General features: G+C 63.1%; 11 protein-coding genes across 11 annotated transcripts; 5 read left to right on the top strand and 6 right to left on the bottom strand.

The window, feature by feature from the left end:
• Positions 1-796: 796 nt before the first annotated feature.
• COLE_02300 (uncharacterized protein) lies at positions 797-2,416 on the bottom strand (the record flags this gene model as incomplete). Its single annotated transcript, XM_018423729.2, has 6 exons — positions 797-1,363; positions 1,416-1,903; positions 2,020-2,088; positions 2,128-2,203; positions 2,278-2,302; positions 2,358-2,416. The coding sequence occupies 6 exons, from the start codon at positions 2,414-2,416 to the stop codon at positions 797-799; spliced, it is 1,284 nt and encodes a 427-aa protein (XP_018277289.1).
• A 558-nt stretch (positions 2,417-2,974) lies between these two features.
• On the bottom strand, positions 2,975-5,327 carry COLE_02299 (uncharacterized protein; the record flags this gene model as incomplete). The annotated part of the gene is made up of 4 exons (XM_018420921.2): positions 2,975-5,007; positions 5,043-5,122; positions 5,156-5,228; positions 5,261-5,327. 4 exons carry the CDS (start codon positions 5,325-5,327, stop codon positions 2,975-2,977), a joined length of 2,253 nt encoding a protein of 750 aa, XP_018277290.1.
• Positions 5,328-5,618: 291 nt separating this feature from the next.
• Positions 5,619-6,301, top strand: COLE_02298 (uncharacterized protein; the record flags this gene model as incomplete). The annotated part of the gene is made up of 3 exons (XM_018423730.2): positions 5,619-5,864; positions 5,896-6,074; positions 6,106-6,301. 3 exons carry the CDS (start codon positions 5,619-5,621, stop codon positions 6,299-6,301), a joined length of 621 nt encoding a protein of 206 aa, XP_018277291.2.
• A 4-nt stretch (positions 6,302-6,305) lies between these two features.
• Positions 6,306-6,740, bottom strand: COLE_02297 (uncharacterized protein; the record flags this gene model as incomplete). The annotated part of the gene is made up of 1 exon (XM_018419518.2): positions 6,306-6,740. The coding sequence occupies one exon, from the start codon at positions 6,738-6,740 to the stop codon at positions 6,306-6,308; it is 435 nt and encodes a 144-aa protein (XP_018277292.1).
• Positions 6,741-7,066: 326 nt separating this feature from the next.
• COLE_02296 (uncharacterized protein) lies at positions 7,067-7,353 on the bottom strand (the record flags this gene model as incomplete). The annotated part of the gene is made up of 2 exons (XM_018425503.1): positions 7,067-7,179; positions 7,233-7,353. 2 exons carry the CDS (start codon positions 7,351-7,353, stop codon positions 7,067-7,069), a joined length of 234 nt encoding a protein of 77 aa, XP_018277293.1.
• A 200-nt stretch (positions 7,354-7,553) lies between these two features.
• COLE_02295 (uncharacterized protein) lies at positions 7,554-8,594 on the bottom strand (the record flags this gene model as incomplete). Its single annotated transcript, XM_018423731.2, has 1 exon — positions 7,554-8,594. The coding sequence occupies one exon, from the start codon at positions 8,592-8,594 to the stop codon at positions 7,554-7,556; it is 1,041 nt and encodes a 346-aa protein (XP_018277294.1).
• Positions 8,595-9,751: 1,157 nt separating this feature from the next.
• Positions 9,752-10,748, top strand: COLE_02294 (uncharacterized protein; the record flags this gene model as incomplete). Its single annotated transcript, XM_018423732.2, has 3 exons — positions 9,752-10,015; positions 10,047-10,317; positions 10,390-10,748. The coding sequence occupies 3 exons, from the start codon at positions 9,752-9,754 to the stop codon at positions 10,746-10,748; spliced, it is 894 nt and encodes a 297-aa protein (XP_018277295.1).
• Positions 10,749-10,773: 25 nt separating this feature from the next.
• On the bottom strand, positions 10,774-11,204 carry COLE_02293 (uncharacterized protein; the record flags this gene model as incomplete). The annotated part of the gene is made up of 3 exons (XM_018426839.2): positions 10,774-10,805; positions 10,836-10,908; positions 10,944-11,204. The coding sequence occupies 3 exons, from the start codon at positions 11,202-11,204 to the stop codon at positions 10,774-10,776; spliced, it is 366 nt and encodes a 121-aa protein (XP_018277296.1).
• A 223-nt stretch (positions 11,205-11,427) lies between these two features.
• Positions 11,428-12,002, top strand: COLE_02292 (uncharacterized protein; the record flags this gene model as incomplete). Its single annotated transcript, XM_018423733.2, has 3 exons — positions 11,428-11,622; positions 11,658-11,733; positions 11,830-12,002. 3 exons carry the CDS (start codon positions 11,428-11,430, stop codon positions 12,000-12,002), a joined length of 444 nt encoding a protein of 147 aa, XP_018277297.1.
• A 515-nt stretch (positions 12,003-12,517) lies between these two features.
• Positions 12,518-14,041, top strand: COLE_02291 (uncharacterized protein; the record flags this gene model as incomplete). Its single annotated transcript, XM_065626204.1, has 4 exons — positions 12,518-12,926; positions 12,967-13,184; positions 13,218-13,748; positions 13,781-14,041. 4 exons carry the CDS (start codon positions 12,518-12,520, stop codon positions 14,039-14,041), a joined length of 1,419 nt encoding a protein of 472 aa, XP_065482473.1.
• A 210-nt stretch (positions 14,042-14,251) lies between these two features.
• On the top strand, positions 14,252-15,991 carry COLE_02290 (uncharacterized protein; the record flags this gene model as incomplete). The annotated part of the gene is made up of 4 exons (XM_018426840.2): positions 14,252-14,516; positions 14,572-14,737; positions 14,784-14,926; positions 14,967-15,991. 4 exons carry the CDS (start codon positions 14,252-14,254, stop codon positions 15,989-15,991), a joined length of 1,599 nt encoding a protein of 532 aa, XP_018277299.1.
• Between the last annotated feature and the right edge of the window lie 11 nt (positions 15,992-16,002).

The raw sequence follows: 16,002 nt of genomic DNA, 5'->3' as shown, positions 1-16,002 counted from the left end.
CGTGGCGAAGCCGCGGGCCAAGCGGAAGACGGCGGCCGAGAAGCGCGCTGAGGCCGAGGCTGCGGCGGCGGCTGCAGAGGCTGCACAAGCGGCTGAGGCAGCGGGGGCTGAGGCAACACAAACAGCGGTAAACGAGGAGGCCGAGGACAGCCTAGAGCTTCCCGACATCCCGGACGACTCGGTTGTGCTCCTCGAGTCCGCACCTGCACCCGCACCTGCCGCGCCGCCCGCGCGATCCACCCGCTCCCGGTCGTCCTCGAGAGCACCGGAGGAGCGCGCGACCAAGCCGCTTCCACGTAAGGGGCGAGCGCGGAAGACGACGCAGAATGAGGCCGAGGCCGTCGCGGACGCGCCGAGCCGCGCGACGCGGTCCGCACCCGCGCGGGAGAAGGGTGCGCTCGCGCCGTCGGACGCCGCGAACGTGCCGCCGCCGGCCCGGGCGCCCAAACTGTCCAAGGCTTTGCCGGCACTACCCCTATCACCCGCCCCGGCATCACCGAGCGTCGCACGCGCCGTCGCGGACATGGTCAAGGCCACCGGTGGATCTGGGGCCACATCACTCAGCGCAGAAGAGCGCGCGATGACGCTGGAAGATTATGTGCGCAAGCAGTTCCAGATACGGCATGACGAATTGCGCGCAGAAGGCGAGGCAGCGATCGCGGCGTGGGAGGCACGGGCAAGGGAAGCACGCGAGCGCGTAGAGCGCGCATTTGCGTAATGTACATTAGTTGTGGTGGTTTGGACAATAAAGCATGCATGTGGTGCCGGCCACATCTAGATTCCGGCATACAACGGGTTAGACCTCGTAAGCGGGATGCCTGCCGCCATCAACATCGCGCCGGCCGACGAGAGAGCGCTTGGCGTAGTCGCGGCGGTCACGGTCGTCGTCGTCCTCATCGCTCTCCTCTGGGAGCTGGGTGAGTGCGACACCCTCCTCCTCAAATGCGTTGAACAGGGTGCTGTTCTGTTCACGGAACAAGCGCGACCTGCGCCCATGCTGCGCGTTCTGCCCCTCGGCATATGCGGGCGGGGCCTGCCCGACCGACGCATAGTTCCAGAGCGGGGCGCCCTGTGACTCGATGCTCATGCGCCCACTCATGCTCATTCGTGGGTTCATGAGGCCCGTCTCGATTGACGAGGTGTGGTGAGGGGGCTCGGGCTTGCGGCTCATGTTGAGCAGGAAGACGCCCATGAAAATGATGAGGAAGCCGCACAGCAGCGAGATTGTGTTGACGGCGTCAGTCGTGTTGAACCCCTGGAACAAGATCGCGGACGCAATAATCGTCGCCGTCGTGAAGAAGACGTAGTAGATCGGGTTGACTACGTTGGTAGAGAAGGTGTCTAGGGCCTTGTTGAAGTAGGTCTGGGGTGTCAGCCAGTGCTGCCGGCCACAGTAGCCGTGCGCTGGAACTCACCATCTGAACCAGAATGCACCCAACCACCACAGCGCCAAACAGGTAGGTCGTAAAGTGCGTGAGCTGGTTATTGCCCGCAAATGTGAGCTTGAGCGCAATGCCGAACCCCTTGATCGCCATGACCGAGACACTGCCGACTAATGAGCAGATGGAGAGGTAGACCATGGGGTTGGTCTGGCCGTATCGGGGGGCGACGCGGAAGATCATGAACGTGCTGAACACGGTGACGATGGTGAGATAAGTGAGGAAGGGCAGCTGTGCCGCGAGCTTGAGGATGTCGTCGACCGTGTCCACCTCCTTGTCGCTCGGCGCGTGCAGAATGATCACGACCGAGCCGATGATGCAGGACGCGCACCCACAAATGCCCAACCTGCCGAGCTGCTCGTCCAGGAAAACGGACGCTAGAATGGCTCCGATGATGACACTCATGGCGCCCAGCGGCGTAACTAGGATCGCGGGCGCGAACGTGTACGCGGCAAAGTTGGCCACTGCGGGTTAGTAGCGCTGGGGGACGTGCGGAGCACGAGGAGTAGAGGGGGCAGGGTGGGACGACTGTCCGATGGCGGCGCGGCGTTTGCCCGCCCCCCGACAAGAGTGGTCTCACCTTCTCCCACGACCATCGTAATCATGCCCGCCCACCAGATCGGGTTCTGGAGGTATGCAAAGTCCTCGGCTGGGGTTAGACGCGGTTACGGGCGCGGGGTCGGCGTACAGGCATTGCGCGACTGCGTCTGTCGCTGATGGCTGTGTGGGTAGTCTGCTGGTCGGCTTGCTGCGTCGTTCAGGCCCTGATGTTAGCTATGCACGAGGAGGAGCAAAGATGCGAGAAGGTGCATCCACACCCCAACGCGTGAAGACGAACCTTCTTGGTGATGATGAACGAGGTGCTGCCGTCAGCTCGTTCGCGTGTTGTGACTAGCACGGGCTGAAGCCGACACTCACCCAATAGCAGCTGACGAGCTGATCGCCAGTCCGAGGCCGATGTACTTCTCCTCGATCATGGCGCTGGCGGGCGGGGTAGGTGGAGAGGATGGAGAGAGAGGGAGAGGAGGAGGAGGAGGAGGATGGAGAAGAGGAAGAATGAGATTGATGACTCGGGCAGAGAGTTAGAGAGAGTGGACAATCCAGGGAAGGGTCGTCTGTTGTCAGCGCTGAGCCTCGGGGCTAGGGCGGGGGTTGCGGGGGCGCGGCACGGGTCCTCACATCCCGCAATGCTCTTGATCAAGGCTGCTGCATGCATCGCCTCCTCTCTCCGTCTGATCGCGTGACCATTGCATTGTATTCACTACGTGGCATGCGGCGACCACGCATGTCGGTGTCACTGCGATTGCGGGAGTGTCCCGTTCCGCAGCAACACCCGCGGAGACGGGTCTCTTACACGGCGCTCTCTGGACACGCTGGACACCTCGCTTGGCGCGTCGAGGCATCGCGTGCACCCCCAACTCAATATCACAAGAAATTTGATCGTCTGTCTCAATCACTCCATATGCTCGTCTCAATGCCCAGACGATCCATGCAATGCAATGCTATGCTATGTTATGCTATTAAACTCTACTACATTATGCACTCGGGAACCAGCTCCAGTCAGCTGGCAGGCCCTCGCGTGTCCTAAACCGCTCTCCAGCCAGCCACGTCTCAACCGCCTCCTTCTCGTCCGCTCCGTCAAGAATATCCACTCGCCCCTTGCCCTCAAGACACATGGCCGCCCACCCCACAAGGATCATACCGGGCGGGCGCTGGTCCACGCTCTGGATCGCGCCCGCGACGTTCTCGAGGGTGGAGAGAATAACACGCTGGTCGGGCGACGACGCGCGCTCCACGATCGCGATCGGCAGGTGGCGGGGATACGCTGCCCCGTCGCGCTGTGGCCCGTCGGGGCCAGTCAGGGCGGCGAGGACCGTGTCGATGCGTGCGACACCCATAAGGATCGCGAGCGTCTTGCTCTTCTGATACCCCGGAAGCTGGACAGCAGCTCCCCCACGCCCGGCGCCCGTGCACATCACGAACGTGTCGGCGACGCCGCGCTGTGTCACGGGGATGCCCATCATGAGCGGACCAGCGAGGGCGGAGCTCACGCCGGGGACCACGGTGGCCTCGAACCCGTGCTCGCGGAAGTAGAGGACCTCCTCGCCGCCACGCCCGTACACGAAGGGATCGCCCTGCTTGAGGCGCACGACCGTCTCTCCGGCCCTTGCGCCAGCCAGCGCGAGCTCCATCATCTCGTTCTGCGAGTTGTCGGCGTTGCCGGGGAACTTGCGGGCGATATGCAGCTTGGTTGTCTTGGGGATGAGGGCGATGATTTCGGCCGGCACGAGCTTGTCGCTCAGAATGAGGGTCGCGTTGTTCAGAGCATGCCGCGCTGCCACAGTGAGGAGGGAAGGGTGCCCGGGACCAGAGCCAACCAGGAGGATGCGGCCGCGCTTAGCAATCCCGCCCTCGTGGTGCGGAAGTGGGTAAGGAGCCTCTCCCTCGAGCACAGAGTCCATCTCGCCTGCGGAAAGCGCAGCAAGCTGGTCGTAACTGTAGTACTCGCTCATCTGATGCACCCAACGCATGCGGCGGAGGTGGTCCTCACCACCCTTCTGGGAGACAGGCTTGTTGAGTGGTGTGATGGAGTCGTCGTCCGAGATGGTGGGCTTGGCACGCGCACGCAGCTGGCCGATGTTGTCAACTGCGGCGCCGACGTTGGCGGGGAGCTTGGCGGCGATCTCACGGCGAATACGGCCTGCGAGGCGGCATCCCTTGCCGTTCGTGCTCACAGCGACCTGGAGGTTGGACGGGCCGTCGGCGCCAGCGAAGCGGTGAACAGAGGGGAAGGTAAAGGTCGAAAAGTCAGGACGGTCGGAGACGTTGATCGGGATACGGAGGGCGTTGGCGGCGGCGTGGATGGCCTGAGCGGTTTCGAGGGAGGGTGCTCCAGAGGAGATGAGAGTGTCGGTGACGGCGACGAGGGTAATGCCCTGCTCGCGCATGAACTGCTCCCACTCGTCCCGCCCGCCCGAGAAACGGGTGTAGTGCACCTCCTTGTTGCTGGCCCGCCACTGGATCTCCTCAGGAAGCTCCGACAGCTCCCGTCCGCTCGCGACGTGCACCACGGCGTCAGCCTCCAGAAGCGTCAGCACGCGTGAGGCGGCGAGCCGGTTCGAGCCGACGACAAGCACGGGCCGGTCACGCGGGTGGAATGTGAGAGGAAGAGGGGCGCCGCCCACCGCGTGGGGGAAGGGGTCACGAGCCTTCTCTGCCTTGGCGACAATCGCCTGAGGCGACTGCACGGCTACAGCGTGGTGCTTGAGCCCGTCCAAACGAGCACTGTGGCGTGAGAGATCGCGAATGAGTCCCCAAGCGAGGGCAGCCGCGGCGATGGTGGGCACGACGATCCATGTGCAGTTTGTCATGACCCACACGGTCCAGAAGCGGAGGCGGGGGTTGTGGCCCGTGTTGCACCAGCCGCAGAACACTTCTTGAAGAAGGTAGAGATCCGTCTTGCTCGCCGTCATGACGAGAGACATGAGAGCAATGACGGGGGCAGCAGGGTGGTCGCCGAGCCACAAGGAAACAAAGTTGAAGATGGTCTCGACGATGTTCATGACGGCTGTTATTAGCGGCGTCTCATTGGGTGGAGATTACCTTGGGCGTTGGTGAAGCCGTCGCCGTTTTCGAAGGCTGGCCAGCCGTACAGCCAGTCGACGTCGACGTAGGGCACCATGCTGGAGTCAGCGGTGTCCACGGGCAAGACATACTTGTACGGCGCCCATATCCAGGCGAGGCTTCCACCGGGGAAGGAGCGAGGGCGGACGAGGCAATAGCCCACGTCTGCGATCAGCGGAGTTTAGGCCGCCACTCACCCCACAGGACGATGACGGAGGACAGAGCGAGCCAGAGGCGCACCCATCGGGGTGTCGTGTAGCCCATGATGAGTAATGAGTAGATGGAAGATGAGAAGAGAGATGGGGATACGAGGACGGGGTGGATGACTTTTGCATGTCCATCACTGGAGGAGATCACCTCACCATATCGCGACATCACTCATCCCTTCGTAGAATCCAAATCGCGTGATCAACACCGGGGTCCCCGGCCCGGACTCGCTACACGTGGCAATTACTTCCGCCCACTTGCAACCTCCACCACCACCTCCCCTCCACCACACCCAGTCGAGCCATGAGCCAACGACGCCTTGCATCACATCCACCCATCACCAGTTGCATGTTCAAGATGCTCACCGCCTGGATCGTTAGCCTGGCGCTTCTAGCGCATGTCCAAGCAGACCCCTACACGATCCACCACCGCATCCTTCCCTCCGGCACGTTCGTAGAGCGCGGCAGCGGCCGTGTGGAGAATGGCACGGTAATCTTTACGCCCACGAGCGACGCGCTTGCGCCCGGAGAAGGGTGGTACCAAGTCGGCCTGGAGACACCGGGCGGGGACATGCTCACAACATCGACGCGGGCGGTGAGCTTTCTGCCGACGACGCTGACCGCAGTGCTTTGCGGGCGACGATGCGCGCCTCGTGATCCACCTCACGCCCAGCGGCCGCCCGACAAGTATCAGCTACACGCCGCTGCACGTGCCGAATGACGGCAGCTGTCCTGCTGGTGGCGTGCCTGTTTCTGACTCTCCCGAGCTGCAGATCGAGCTGGCGTTCCCCACAAGGGTGTACAGGTAGATCGAGGTGCGGACGCGCTGACCCTAGCCCTGGTCTCGCGGCACCTCCAGAAGTTGACGAGGGCGGCAAGGTCAAGGAACCAGAGCCTGAGAAGACGTTCTTGCAGAAGTACGGGCTTATGATTGCCGGCTTCATGTTCGTGCTCCTCATGAACGCTGGCGCGCCCGACCCGCCTCAGGAGGGCGGCGGCGGTGGTGGTGGCGGCGGCGGTGCAGCGAAGTAATCTGTCATGCAGGGGGAAGGTATATACAGCTATTAACTCGCCCCGCGCAAACGCGCACTGGCGGTTGCGCGTGGAGTGTGACAGTGGCCTTTGTGTCGAGGTGCTGGCTCTCGTTTCCGAGATGGCTGACGACCTCGGTGACGTCGCGGGATGTGTGTAGTGCGGATGACACTGAGCGTGCCATGTTGATGGTTGATGTGTGCAGACACAGTTTGTACTGCCTGGGTGCTTTCGGTTCGCGAGTGTAGCGGTAGCGAACTGACTTCCTGCACGGGGGCCGGCATCGGGACCGATGCGTATTCTCGCGAGGGTACGGGCGAGGTGCGAGCATGCTATGCTGGAGGATGTGGGTTCTGGGTCGAGCGTGGGCTGGGGGGATAGGGATTGACGAGGCGACGGACGTCAGCGAGGGGGGATGCAAGCAAGGCGGCGGCGCCATCCTCGGCGTAAGAACAGAGAGCGTGGATGTTGAGTGGTGAGAGCTCTGGATATGAGTGTTCAGCAGACGAGGGTCGTCGCTCCTCGTTGAGGCCGTGAAAGGGTGTGGCCACAGTCCGCGAGACCTGGATAGGAGATGAGTGAGGCCAGCCTTAATGGATGATATGGAACCACGACCCGATTGACATCACGTCCTCGCATCCTCGACATCGACTTGCCCATCTCCCACATGCAGTTGCAGCGTCTCGCCCCCCTCTTCGTCCACCACGATCACTGCCATATCAATTCATATCGTCGCTGCGTTTTTGCTTCTTCCCGCACCTCTACCTAATCACGGTCGACGCCCAGGTGGTCGATGATCGCATCGAGCTTGACGTGCAGTGCATCGACCTTGGCCTCGAGCGCCTGCACGCGCGCCGCCATCGCAAGCAGCCTCGCATCTGGCGAGTCAGCTTTGTATGCAGGGTGACACCCAGCTGGACGGGAGACTCACTGTTTGCGGCGGATTCGCAGTCCGAGCTCGGGCTCATAGCGGGCTTGTGGTAGGCAGAGCCGTCGTCCACGCGGACTTCGGGGAGGCCGCCGAGGGAGATGCGTCGTACTTTGGAAGACATGGTGATGGGGAGATGGGGAGATGGAGATGAGATATATGGACTGGAGGGGGGAGTGGCAATGGAGATGCAAGCTCTGCAGACAATGCCTCGACAGAAGGTATGTGCGCCGCCACGATCTGCTCCAGTCAGCCTTCTGTCCTTCCCTCATCCTCGCTTGCCATTCTTCTTCCGCCGTCTTCTGGTCCCGACAGACTCACTGCTCACTTGCCCTTCTCGTCGACGCCCACCGCGGCCATCAGCGCGTCCAGCTTGCCGTGGATGCCGACCGCGCCGGCGTCGATGCCAAAATGCCGCAGCAGGCGGTCGACTTTGGTGTCGAGCGCCGCGATCGAGCTGACGAGCGCAACGTCCACGGCCTGCACTTCGCGCAGGTGCTGCACGACTTGCGGGACGTTGAACGTCTTTGCGCGCTCGCCGTCCTCAGCGGACACGAATCCCGTGCTCAACCGGCGCGGCGGTGGGCGTGGCTGCGAATGTCCCCGCTTTCTCCGGTGGTGGTGCTGCTGTGGGGGATGCAGGAGGTCGCGGTCGTCGTGGGCCTCGCGGGCGCTCCGCCCGATCGGCTCGCGGTCGTCGTGCTGCACATGTGCACTGTCTCTGCTGGACACGCGCCGGATCGTCTCTCCGCTGTCGTCGTGCTGCAGATGCGGGCGGTGGAGGTGCAAGTGGTGCTCCGGTGGCGGTTGCTGGTGGTGGTCGAGCGGCGGCCGCTGCTTGTTCTTCACCCGGATCGTGTCCTGGCTATCCTCGTGGACGAGGGGAATGCGTTCCGGCGGCTCAAGCTCTTCCAGGATCGGCGAACGTCTCACGTCGTGCGGGCCTTCGCTGGCCCACTGCTCGGCGCCGCTCGTTTGGCGGGAGTGATTGGGCGCATGGTGGGTGGAATGCTGCGCGGGGCGGGGATGCAGTGGCTGCGCAGCGCCCACCGCGTCCATCGTCGGCGAGACGGGGCTCAACGGGAGAATGTCGCGCCGCACGTCGTCGAGGATCGGGCCGTGCGAGCCTCTGTGCGGCCTGTCGGGCGAGTTGGGGTTTTCCGGCAGGGGGTCGAGCGTGCTGATCGGCCCGCACTTTGTGTGGTGCGATCTGGGCGTGGGATGCTCGATGCGGTGTCTCTCTTGCGGCGGCGATGGTGGGGGTGTTATTGGCCCCGAGGAGTGCCCCGAGTGCGCAGAGTGAGCGGAGTGTGCGGAGTGTGCGGAGTGTGCAGAGTGCGCGGAGGGGGATGAGTGGTGGGTCATTGTCGTGGTCGGTCGTCGTGGGAGGGAGCAGACTGGAGGAACTAGGAGACGCAGGACTGGAGGGACCTGGGCCGTGTCGGGATTTATGGCCTCGCAACCAACCGTTCGTCATGTGCACCTTGCCGATGGCCCTGATAAGCGGGCTGCACCGAGTGCTAAACGTGTATTGGCCGGTACAGGCTACGTACGGTGTGCGGCATGAATGGCAATGGAATGTGGGCGTTGTAATGGCGCACCTGACGTCTTGCATGTGTCGGAGGCGGAGTTGAGCGGTGCGCAGCGAGGTGGTTCTTCGGCAGAGATGTCGGCACTGGCTGGCGAATAGAGAGAGGGAGGAGAGGCGAGACGCGGAGAGGTTCTCGGTCGCCATCGGTCTACATCGCTCTAGTGTTGCCCACGTTCGTGCGACGGCAGCGTGTCGATGTACCGATGTCAACGAAAGTAATAACGCACGGCCAGGCTGCAGGCTGATAAGAGCGGAAAGCCGATCATATCGTAACCAACGCTGCCATCATGATCCATGAGGCACCGCTTAGCGATCGGTATCGATAAGCCCTCATTCCAGCATTATTCACTACTGCCGTGGTCGACCGCCGCCGCCGCCGACGGCGCAGGTGACATGCATCGACAGAGGAGCGACAGCACAGACTGACACGGGGATCGCCGGCGATCGCGCCACCGCCGCCTCACAGCACCTGGCATTTCCCTCGCTAAACAGTGCGGGGCAGTTTCCCCCGATAATCTCTTGTAAACTCGGCTCCTCGTTGGCGCCGCACGCTCTCTGCAGGAGAGTCTGGCAAAGTGGAGCAGTGGATGCGGGCGTCAGCCACATATGCGAGGCAAACGAGTGCATGCAGCGGCCGTGCGTTTAGGCGAGCGAGAAAACCAGGCGCCAAGCGATAATCTCAAAAACTCCAAATCAGGGCCAGCCTGACAGCGTCCACGGGATCCCAGGCTGAACAGCGCTGTCAGCATCCACACACTCCGTCACCGCCACAGCGCGGCGCCTCCACCGTCCAGATTTCGGATCGCTCCGGTTCGTCAGTGCACTCCACCTCGACCACCGCTTGAACTCGAGTGCGCTCACGATCGCTCGCACCTTGTGAACCATCTCCAACTCATCTTTCTCCCTACTCTACCCACACCCGTCTCCCACGATGGCCACGCAAAACGCTGTCGCCGGGCCTTCCAAGGCCCGCGACCCCGTCCCCGTCAAAGGCTACAACTACGAAGAGGACTTTGAAGAGCCCGACCACCCGCAGAAGCGGTACTACATCACGGTCCCCTCCACAATGCTAGCCAGCACACCGATGGCCGCGACGATCGGCTTTTTTCTCGGAGCGCGGCGCGGCGCCGTCCGCGCCCGCCTGCGCTTCCTCGCCGAAAACGCACACCGCCAACCTACGACCGTGCAGGGCTGGGTGCGTCCGGCGACATCAGTGCTGACAGCAGTACTTTTACACCAAGACGCGCAACTACCGCGTATTCTTCGCCGCGTGCAAGTACGGTGCGCGGTATGCGCTGGGCCTCGGCGCCGCCGCGCTCGCGTTCACCACGGCAGAGGAGTACATTGGATACACGCGCGAAAAGTACTTCCCGAAGGCGAGCGACGCGTTCGCAACGCCCAAAGACCCCAAGCGCACGAGTTGGCGCGCGGGCCCGCCACATATCGAGGACGGGATGTTGGCGGGGAGCTTGTTGACGTTCTTTGCTGGCTTGGCATGTGAGTGACAATCATGTGAGGAGGGAGAGACGAAACGAAGGAGAGGGGAGAGAAGGATGGAGCTGACGCCAGACCGCCTCCCGAACCCGCTGCTCATTCGCGGCGTCCTTGTGGGCTTTACGCTCGGGTCCATCTTTTCGGGCGGCCTCATCGTGCAGGACAAACTGGCGTATTCGATCCGCATGAAGCAGGCCGCGGACGAGGCGACAGAGGAGGTCCTCGACGAGAACCCTGTGCCAGCGCGCCCGACGGGGGCCGAGCTCGAGAACAAGGCGAAGGAGGAAGATGCGCTCGCCCCCGGAGCCATGGCAGACGGGTCGTCAGAGGAGCTCGGCTGGATTGAGTGGGCGATGCACAAGGCCGGTCTTGGCGGGGGAGCCGCGGACACGCGCGACCAGGCGGACAAGGGGGACAAGGGCAAGAAGGCATAGATCATATACATGCATGTCGTTACAGTCATTTAGTGGGCGTGAAGGGGTCGCCGAACTCTATTGTCAGCTTAGTCAGCAAGCACGCACCCTTGTTCCAGCGCTCGACGATCTCCGAGTCGAACATGTCAAGCGGCTTGCGAGCCTTGGGAGGCGTGGCAATCTGTGTCCGCGTCAGCGCGTCCGGGGGAGACGCACCTCCTCGGCTGCGGGCTCCTCTTCCGTGTCCGAGCCCTTGGCGTCCGTCGCAGGCGAAGAGAGGTCGACGGGCGCGCCGGACAGCTCCGAGACAGAGGCTGAGGCGGAGGCGGAGGCGGAGGCGGAGGCGGAGGGCTCTGTGGGCTCCAAGAGGTCCGAGGGCGGGCTGGGCGAGGGTGGGTCCACGTCCATCGTCGCTTCGGGCGTGGCGGGGCGCGCGGGAGTGCCTCTGTTGCTTGGTGGTGGTGTGAGCGTGCCCATGGGCGGTGCGGAGTGGAGAGGGAGGTCGAGGAGTGGAGGGTGATGACGAAGTGTTGGTGGACTGGTGGAGGAGGTAGAGTTGTTGTTGCTTCCTCCACCTCCGCCTCTTGCTTGATCTGTTGTCCGCCGTCTGTCAACAGCTGCGCCCATCCCTCGTCTTATCCCGAGCACCCGTCCCGCTCCAGCGTCGAGATCACTGAACCCAATCCACACCTCGTGCAACATGTCCCTCGAGCCCCAAATCACCACGCACCACACCGCGCTCACCCCGCCCTTCCCCGGCGCGCCCGCGTTCACGTTCCACCTCACCCGCCTCACGGACACTCTGTTTGTCTGGGCCGGTGCGGCTGAACGCGCCGAGGAGGAGCCTAAGCGCACCCTCGCGCAGGAGTGGGCTGTTGCCATGCCCAGCCGCGGCGTACGTCACAAGATTAATGATATAGCTGACACTAGTCTATTCCCGCGACTGCGACGCCGGTGTTCCGGCAAGGCGCAGGAGATATGGCGTTGCCCATGGCTCAGAGGCTTGGTGAGTTGCGCGTAGCCGTCATGAATGCACCAGCAACCGTGTCATCCACTCCCCGATCTTCCCTTCCCCCCCCTCACATCACCACGCTCACACCAGCTAAGCGCTTCCCCTCAAATCAGATCCACCTCTCGCTCTCACTCCCAGCCAGCCTGACGGCTACGTCGGGGCCCAACGTCGACCCATATGCTAGCAAGGCCCTGCTCGTGATGGAGAAGCGGCTTGTTGCGTGGATCACTGAGGTGATTGGCGCGCCGGCTTCGAGCGCATAGCAGGGCTGTATCGATTCCATCATCTCGCTCCCACGTCCAACTATATCTCGCCTCATTCCCCTGCTCATCGTCATCTTCATATTGTGCATCTCCGTTAGCTCCGTCAGCCAGCAGAAGTCTGGACGCGGAGTGCGCGTCCTATGTCCTTCACGCAGCCGGGGCGTTCAGGGTACCGACACGACGTCGAACGATGTTGACCCATTTTCAAGGCGCGAAAAAGCTGAGGCGAGCACGGGATAGCGGCCTGCTGTGGTCTGCGGAACGCGGGCGGACATCAGACGATGTAGTAGCAAGATACCATGCATGTTTGATATCCATCGCGGCAGAGTCGATGTGGAGCGGAGTTGTTGACAGAGGAGACGAGGTCCAATCATGGGTGCCTGGGCCCCTGCGTTGGCGCGTCTCCCCCAACCCCGGCCCATCGTTCCATGTTTCCATAATCCTCATTTCCTTCGTTTTGCTCCATCCACTCATATAATCTCTCAACCTCACTCTTCTTGATCTAACAGCCCGCCATGGCCCAGGAAAGAGAGGTCACCACCACCATAACGGCCACGACGACCGTGACCCTGCCCGCCAACCCCACGCCGAAGACCTACGCTGAGCTAAACCCCCGGCTCAAGCCTACCGAGTTCTTCGGCCCCATCGGCGGCGGCATCCTTACCTTTGTCACCCCGATTGTCGCGTACGGCCTCTTCTACGGCTGTAACGAGGTGACTGGATGCAGCGTTCCGCCCAAGCGCAACGTCCTTGAGTGGATCGGCGACTGGCCCTCGAGCGCCGGCGCGCTGTGGGACTGGAAGGCCGCCGGCGTCTACCTTGCCTGGTACCTCTGGACCGTCCTGTGCTGGGCCATCCTCCCCGGGGACTGGATTGAGGGCACCCTCCTGCGCGATGGCACACGCAAGACGTACAAGATGAACGGTAACGGTGGGTGGAGTTCGGCGGGGTTGGCTTACTCTAGGTCTCTGGACATTCATGCTCACGCTCGGCATTGTTGCCGGCACCGTCTCGCAGCCCGGCGGCGTCGCGGCCTTCGCGTGGATTTACGACCACTTTGTGCCCCTCCTCTCGGCGTCGCTCGCCATGTGCACGTTCCAGGCCGTGTTCGTTTACGTCAACTCGTTCTTCTCGGGCGAGCTCCTCGCGCACCAGGGCAACAGTGGCAACTTCTTCTACGACGTAAGCTGTGCGCTGTTACCTGTCTCACGCTAGTTCTGGATGGGCCGTCCGCTCAACCCCACTTGGCCCGGCTTCCCGAACTTTGACATCAAGACTTTCAACGAGGTTCGCCCGGGCATCATTGGCTGGGTGATCCTGAACGTTGCCTTCGCGTGCGCGCAGTACGAGCGCCTCGGCCGTGTTACCAACTCGATGTGGCTTGTCCTCATCTTCCAGGGCTGGTACTCGCTCGACTGCCTGCTCGCCGAGTCCTCGATCCTCCAGCAGATGGACATCACGACCGACGGCTTCGGCTTCATGCTCTCGTTCGGCGACCTCACCTGGTTGCCATTCACGTACACGCTGCAGGCGCGCTACCTTGTGTTTGCGCCGACCGACCTCTCGATCGCGGCGTGCGCGTTCATCGTCGCTCTCGAAGTGCTGGGCCAGTACATCTTCCGCTCGGCCAACAACGAGAAGACCGACTTCCGCAACGGCCGCAACCCCAAGAACCTGCAGTACATGGAGACGCAGCGCGGCACCAAGCTTCTGACCTCGGGCTGGTGGGGCCGCTCGCGCCACCCCGTGAGTGCAGATGGAGGATGTGCTGACAGCAGAACTACTTCGGCGACTGGATCATGGCCTGGGCGTGGTGCCTCCCCACGGGCTTCAGCTCGCCGATTCCTTACTTCTACGTTATTTACTTCGGCATCCTGCTTGCCCACCGCCAGATCCGTGACGACGAGGCATGCAAGCAGAAGTACGGCAAGGACTGGGAGACTTACTGCAAGAAGGTCCCATACAAGATCATTCCCTATGTCGTGAGTGCCAAGGCGTTATCCATGCTGACATCAGTACTAAACACACCAACGATTTAGGTGGTAGTTTGCTACCATACCAACTAGTAGACTGCACTATGCATCTCGTATACCCTGTAGTTGGCGTATGCCTGTCCGCTGGCTGCATGTTGATGTCGAGCAAGCCCAACCTCCACATCACAACAATCGCCACCGAAATTTGATCCCGCCCCGCTGTCACCTCCACTCGACTCCAACAATCGCTCTCATCAACTCTCCCACCACGCCAAAATGGCGCCAGTAGCACGCACGGCCAAGCCCGCGCAGCGCGCGCCGCCCCCACCGGCGACCAAGACGCGGCACCGTATCGGCAAGCCCGGCGGCGCGGTAGCAGACAGCGACAGCGACGAGGAGGAGACGCTCGAGATTCCCAAGCGTGCCGCGCCGGTGAAGCTCGAGGCGGGACTGGTTGCCGGCGGCGCGGGCCGCGTGCTCAAGTCTGAGGCGATCAAGGTGGATCTTTCAAAGGCGAAACTTGATGGAGGTGTAAAGCATGGTGAGTAGAGGAGGAGCAATATATCCCGCGGAGAGCGACGGAGAGCTAATGTCAGAAATCGGCGCGGAGAGTGAAAGCGAAGAGGAGAGCGAGGAGGAGGACGTCAAGCCCGTGTTTAGGAAACCTGCTGCTCCGGATCCAGAGTCGAGCGAGTACGAGACCGAGTTGGAGGAGGAGAGCGAGGAGGAGAAGCCGGCGTTCCGGCCGATGTTTGTTTCGAAGTGAGTGCTGGCGGTTGGAGGCTGGGGTGCGCGTTGCTGACGCCAGAACTGCACGCAAGACAGTGACGGCCGATTTGGCCGCCAAAGAGGCAGAAGAGGCCGAGAAGCGGGCCGAGGAGGAGCGCGAGCGGCGCAAGCTTGACTCGAAGGAGCTGGCGGGCGAGACGATCCGGCGCGAGCTGGCTGAGAGTGAGTGGCTCATTCTTCGCACCTCGCAGCTGACATGCAGAGGAGGTATCCTCCGACCTGATTCCCGACGTGGACGACACGGACGGGCTGGATCCCGAGGCGGAGTTCGACGCGTGGCGCGCGCGCGAGCTGGCGCGCCTGCTGCGCGAGAAGGAGAAGCAGGCCGCGGCGGACGCGGAGCAGGCCGAGATCGAGCGGCGGCGCGCGATGCCCGAGGACGTGCGGCTCGCCGAGGACCTGGCATACGCGGAGGCCTCGCGCGCGAAAGAGAAGCCCCAGATGGGCTTCCTGCAGAAGTACTACCACAAAGGCGCGTTCCACCAGGACGAGGACGACGCGCTGCTTTCGCGCGACTACACCGCCGCAACAGAGAGCCAGGTGGACATGGCCGCGCTCCCCAAGGTCCTGCAGGTGCGGGACTACGGCAAGGCCTCGCGCTCGAAATACACGCACCTCACGGATCAGGACACGACGTCGGGCGGGTGGGGCACGGCGCACCAAGCCTTCGGCCGGCCCAGCGACCAGGTCAACCAAGGCGGCACGGGGTGCTGGAACTGCGGGGGCGACCATATGCGCGCCGATTGTCCCGTCGCCGAAGACATGGGGAATCCCAACGACCTGGGCATGATCGACGGCGTGCGCATCCCGGGCTTGGCGGAGCGGCAGGCGGCCGAGCGCGGGTTCGGGCGCGGGCGCGGGCGTGGTGGCCGGGGAGGTGTGGGCCGCGGCGGCGGGCGCGGCGTTACGGGCGCGAATACAGCGCCGCTTGCGACGTCACGCGCGTGGGGCGAGGGCGGGAGCGGCGAGCGCAAGCGGCCGCGCGAAGATGAGAGGGAGGAGCGCCGCGAACGGCCCCGATACAGCGAGCCGGAGAGGGAGAGGGATCGCGACCGTGGGGAGCGAGGCGATCGGCGGCGCGACGACCGCGATCGTGACCGTGATCGCGACCGTGGGGACCGGCGACATGACCGGGATAGAGATCGCGATCGCGACAGTGGCCGGCGCCGCAGCCGCAGCCGCAGCCCGCGCCGCGACAGAGATGGGCGCGACCGCGATAGGCGCTAGGATGCATTGCT

This window comes from Cutaneotrichosporon oleaginosum (genome assembly GCF_008065305.1).
Source record: "Cutaneotrichosporon oleaginosum strain ATCC 20508 chromosome Unknown ATCC20508_contig02, whole genome shotgun sequence".
Lineage (NCBI taxonomy): Eukaryota > Fungi > Basidiomycota > Tremellomycetes > Trichosporonales > Trichosporonaceae > Cutaneotrichosporon > Cutaneotrichosporon oleaginosum.
This window is presented reverse-complemented; position numbering and strand designations above follow the sequence as displayed.